General features: G+C 44.9%; 1 protein-coding gene across 1 annotated transcript in view; it reads left to right on the forward strand.

The window, feature by feature from the left end:
• Nucleotides 1-6000, forward strand: part of LOC121857535 (zinc finger CCCH domain-containing protein 13-like) — a 47933-nt gene extending 41933 nt beyond the window's left edge. Inside the window, 3 exon segments of the mRNA XM_042353618.1 lie at nucleotides 213-497; nucleotides 2655-2885; nucleotides 4210-6000. Of these exon segments, the coding sequence (XP_042209552.1) occupies nucleotides 213-497; nucleotides 2655-2885; nucleotides 4210-5043 (1350 nt within the window). The 3' untranslated portion in view covers nucleotides 5044-6000.

Here is a 6000-nt window from a genome sequence, read left to right on the forward strand (position 1 = left end):
CTATCTATCTGCCTTCTATCTATCTATCTGCCTTCTATCTATCTATCTATCTATCACCTTGATTTAAATGATCATAAATTAATCATAAAGTTACGATTATTTCAGAGGATTTATTCTGTTTTTTTTTTAATTCCTAACCTAATCTAACCTAATCTAATCCAGCCTCTAATCCAGCCTCTAATCCAGCCTCTAATCCGGCCTCTAATCCACAGGGAGACGAGAAAAAACATAAAACAATGCGACAAAGAAACAAATTCTTCTCAGCGTTGATGAGTGATGGACGTAACAAACAAACAACAACAACAACAACAACAAGCAAGAACAAGTCCACAGCAACGAAGAGCAAGTCCAACGAGGCGATTAAGTCCAACGAGGCGATTAAGTCCAACGAGGCGATTAAGTCCAACGAGGTGATAAAGTCCAAAAAAGGCCAAACTACTTCCCAAATCCCGCCACAGCCACCACAGCCAACTCAACCCGAAAAGGCCAAACTACAGGTGATGCGCGTTTGTTTTTTTGTTGTTGATCGTCATTTGTTTCTAGAATAGTTTAAGCATCTATATTTTTCAGATAGTTTAAGAGTTTATAATTTTTTGATGCGCTTTTTTTTTTTTGGTTGATCGTCATTTGTTTCTAGAATAGGTTAAGCATCTATAGTTTTCAGATAGTTTAAGAGTTTATAATTTTTTGATGCGTTTTTTTTTGGTTGATCGTCATTTGTTTCTAGACTAGTTTAAGCATCTATAGTTTTCAGAAAGTTTAAGAGTTTATATTTTGTTGTTGTTTTGGGAGAAATGTTATTTGTATATTAATTAAACCTCCAATTAACGGATTTTGTGAGTTAGTCCGTTATATAAAACCTCCATTTAGCGGAAACTTGTATTTAACAGACTGTGAGTTTTTAAAACCACAAATTTCAGGTTTATTTGATATTTTCTTCTTTTTTATGCTAATGACAACACAGGTATAATCATAGCTATTACTACTATTTAATCGTTCCTATTATATTCATCTCCCTAGTTAATAGTAATTTGATCTTTGATTCTGTCCTAGTTAAATAGTTTTTCGTATTTTTTCACTTTGGACAAAACTTAAAAAAAAATATTTATTCCATGACAAAGTATTAGTATATTTTTGACATTGACGCAAGAGTTTGACGCAATATTTCCACTCTGACGAAAAATTCCCTTATTTTTGACGTTGACGCAAAAGTTTGACTCAATATTTCCACTCCGACGAAAAATTCCCTTATTTTTTGACGTTGACGCAAAAGTTTGACTCAATATTTCCACTCAGACGAAAAATTCCCTTATTTTTTTACGTTGACGCAAAAGTTTGACTCAATATTTCCACTCAGACGAAAAATTCCCTTATTTTTTGACGTTGACGCAAAAGTTTGACTCGATATTTCCACTCAGACGAAAAATTCCCTTATTTTTTGACGTTGACGCAAAAGTTTGACTCGATATTTCCACTCAGACGAAAAATTTCCTTTATTTTTTGACGTTAACGCAAAAATTTGACGAAAATTTTCATTATTTTTTTACATTGACGCAAAACTTTGACGCAATATTTCCACTGTCTGTCTTTCCCTGTCTCGCATGACGCATGTTCATAAAGTCTAACTGCATGTTGACGCACGCGGTGTCCGTCTGCATGATTCTCTGCCCAGGTTAGGTTAGGTTAGGGTTTGGTTAGGTTAGTTTAGGTTAGGGTTACGTTAGAGTTAGGTTAGGGTAGGGTTAGGTTAGAGTTACGTTAGAGTTAGGTTAGGGAACGTAACTTGGTGTATCTTATAGAATAGTATTGTGTTAGTGGGAATTATTAACTCAGAGACAATCTTATATACCAACACGTCATCAAGGTATCGTAGGTACCAACAGTAGTAGTAGTACCAACAGTAGTAGTAGTACCAACAGTAGTAATAGTACCATCATCGTAGGTACCAACAGTAGTAGTAGTAACAACAGTAGTAATAGTACCAACACGTCATCAAGGTGTAATGGCCTCTGTCTCATCAACAGAAGCATTATATAAATGGGTTAATTACATTTGATTTATATACACTATCATCCCCTGTAACTTCCCACTGGCTATGAGGTGGTAAGGTGCCCACGGGAAGCTGCATCATGTTATCCTGAGTTAAGGCATAAGTACCCGGCTCTCTGGCCACCTGTAGCTTGATATCCTTGACGAGAGGAAGGCGTTCTTTGAGAGCTGCAGTGGATGGTTCCGTCGAGGGAGGACAACGTACCTATTCCATTCTCCCTCGATGGGTCTCTACTCATTGGCCTTGTTACTCAACCCCACAGATTGGATGTATTTAACAGGTCTATTAACATACTCTCCGTCCATAGTTACGGTGATAAGTTACAGTGATAAGTTACAGTGATAAGTTACGGTTGATCTACACTTAGGAACTGTATCCTCAGTAGTTCTTAATTAAATGGATAACAGACAATTGGGTTTCACTATTAAAACTCAATATAATATAAATGTAACTGCCTCATTAACTTAGGTAGAATGAGCAGTTAAATGGGGTAGCTAGACCAGAGGTTATCGTCAGTACCTGGGCGGGGAATCACTGTGGGCGGGGAACATGTGGGTGTGTGACCTTCTGTCTTCCATTAACCACTTGACCACGTCTCTCCCAGGCGGCGCCGAAGAAGAAGACAACGAAGAAGAAGCGGGCGTGGCCGTGGGCGTTGTTGGGTATGCGGGGTGGTGGGCGGGGGGCGGCTAAGGTCCCCCAGGGTGGCGCCCCGGGGTCGTCCTCCCGCGTGGCGTCCTCTCGGGTGTCCTCCAGGGCCTCTTCCCGCGCCTCCTCCCGTAGTTCTCACCGCCCGCGACGACCCAGCGTTCGGGCCTCCAAGATCCGGCGTGATGTGAGTTCTTCCTCGCCTGCTGCCTTACTCACGCCCACGCTGGCTTACTCACGCCCACGCTGGCTTACTCACGCCCACGCCGGCTTACTCACGCCCACGCTGCCTTACTCACGCCCACGCCGGCTTATTCACGCCCACGCTGGCATACTCACGCCCATTCATAACCCACACTACCTTAATCTCTTGCCCCATCACAGATCTCTGACCCGTCACTGACTCACAACACAGCCCAGCACAGCACAACACAGTCTTTTCTCAGTCGTCCACCACCACGTTGTAAACAGTAACACTAAGTAACACTAAGTAACATTATCAGTTGTGGCGGAACACAACAGCTTGGGTTAACAAGAGACCTTCACTTGTCTTTCCATCATAGTTACAATACTGACCACTTGGCTGAGCTGTGTGTCTTAGTTAATACTGTACTGACTTATGGTTTAGTGAACACACCTCTAGTACTGTACAGTTTAGTACACTACAGTACAGTACAGTACAGTACAGTGCAGTAGAGTGGAGTACAGTACAGTACTTTACAGTACAGTTTAGTACAGTACAGTACAGAACTGTACTATACTGTACTGTACTATAATGTAATGTACTATATTGTACTGTACTATAATGTACTGTAATATACAGTACTGTACTGTACAGTACTGCACTGTGCAGTATCGTACCATGCCGTATAGTACAGTAAGGTATAGTACAGTACAGTACAGTGCAGTACAGTAGGGTACAGTACAGTGCAGTACAGTACAGTACCGTACTGTACTGTACTGTACCCTACTGTACTATACCTTACTGTACGGTAGAGTACTGCACTGTACAGTACAGTACTGTACTGTACTGTACTATACCTTACTGTACGGTAGAGTACTGTAATATACAGTACAGTACCGTACTGTACTGTACTGTACTGTACCCTACTGTACTATACCTTACTGTACGGTAGAGTACTGCACAGTATAGTACTGTACTGTACTGCACTATACCTTACTGTACGGTAGAGTACTGTAATATACAGTATAGTACAGTACTGTACTGTACTGTACTGTACCCTACTGTACTATACCTTACTGTACGGTAGAGTACTGCACTGCACAGTACAGTACCGTACTGTGCTGTACTGTACCCTACTGTACTATACCTTACTGTACGGTAGAGTACTGCACTGTATAGTACTGTACTGTACTGTACTGCACTATACCTTACTGTACGGTAGAGTACTGTACTGTACTGTACTGTTCTGTACTGTACTGCACTATACCTTACTGTACATATAACACAGCAGTAGTGGGTCAGGTTATAACAGTGTTGTATGTTACAGGGTCAACAGGCAGCGTGGCTCAACACTCGAGAGGGAGATGATGGCTCACCCCCCCGACAGTGGGAGACGTCCACACTCAACCGGGCAGAACTCCGGGCCCGTAAGGACGCCCCACACACCGAGAGTCGCGGGTACTCCACCGTCCAGCGCCCCTCGGCCCGTAAGTACTCGGCAGAGTCGACGGCGTCTTCAGGAGCGCCGCCCCCCCAGGTGACCCGCACCACCAGCTTCAAGCACCGCTACTTCGGGGACACGGACGTCGAGAGTAACCACGGCGGGGTGAGTGCGGTCGGCGATTACCGCAGTCTGCCCAACCGTGCCTCCAGGTCCGCCCACAAGGGTGCAGGGCGGGGCCGTAGGACTACCAGCGGCCCCCGGGGCACGTCTCCCCCGGTGGCAGGATCAGCGGGCAGTTCTCTACAGAGCAGTGAGAGTGAGGTGGACAGTCACGGCGGGTCACACGCCTCCAAGGCCTCCCACGTGTCCACGGGCTCCAACAGGTCCGTGTACCTCCACGCTACCGCCGTGGCTGACATCCCCGTCCGCCGCGGGCCAGAGGAGGCGCCCAGCGAGCGCAGCGTCAGCCGTCAGACCAAGAAGGTGTCCCGCTCCTTCTCCCTGCTGGCGCCCTGGAAGCCTCGTCACTACAGGGAGAAGTTTGAGGTGGAGTATGACAACAAGGAGGCGAGGGGAGCGCTGCCCCCCAGACCGCCGCGACGACCTCCTGCTGACCCCAACGACAAGAAGGTCAACCGTTCCCAGAGTGTGTACAAGGACTCCCGCCTCGCCACCTGGCTCAGACGACGACGGAACAAGGAGGCCAAGGGCATCTGAGTCACCACAGCCGGACCACAGCCGGACCGCGTCTTAAGGTCTTACTTTGACTGGTGGTAACAAACAGCCGGCTGTCAGTGTTAGTACCCAGACCAGTGTTGTCAAGACCAGTGTTGTCAAGACCAGTGTTGTCAAGACCAGTGTTGTCAAGACCAGTGTTGTCAAGAGCAATGTTGTCAAGACCAGTGTTGTCAAGACCAGTGTTGTCAAGAGCAGTGTTGTCAAGACCAGTGTTGTCAAGACCAGTGTTGTCAAGACCAGTGTTGTCAAGAGCAATGTTGTCAAGACCAGTGTTGTCAAGACCAGTGTTGTATCGTATCAAAGTCGGGCGATCAGAGCTATAGTCGTACTCAAGCTTATGGAGGTAGAAAGCTTAATATAAGATAATCTGGGAGGGTTATAAGCTGTGAGTTGGACCCCAGGGTAACCCCAGTCAACCTTCATATACATATAGAGAAGCACACGACCCTTAACCCCTCCCCACCCCTCCCCGCCCCACCCCACCCTAAACAGTCTCTCTCTATATACAGTAATTAACCTAAATCACCTATTAATTAAGACGTGTAATCAATACCGCTTCTTTAATTAACACAATCAGCCGCTGTCTGTCTGTATATATGTCTATAACCTAAACCTAACCTAAACCTAACCTAAACCTAACCTAAACCTAACCTAGTCCTGTCTTGTAATAGTCTTAATTACATCTCAGGACCAATTAAGGTATGAATTGGTGTGACGTCATCAGTATTTCTATAAAAACAAAAAAGTCATCATGTAGAAAGATAATAATAAATTTGATCCTTATTCACCCTCGTCATAAGACTCAGAATTACTGGTTTGGTCATATCTTTTGAGAGAGGTCAAATGATGGAACAGATTTGTGCATTAAGTTCTCTTATGTGGGGTTAGGTTAGGTTCAGGGAGGGACTGGAGGGATAGGAAGGGAGGGACGGAGGG

Source organism: Homarus americanus, unplaced genomic scaffold (assembly GCF_018991925.1).
Source record: "Homarus americanus isolate GMGI-L3 unplaced genomic scaffold, GMGI_Hamer_2.0 scaffold19065, whole genome shotgun sequence".
NCBI lineage: Eukaryota > Metazoa > Arthropoda > Malacostraca > Decapoda > Nephropidae > Homarus > Homarus americanus.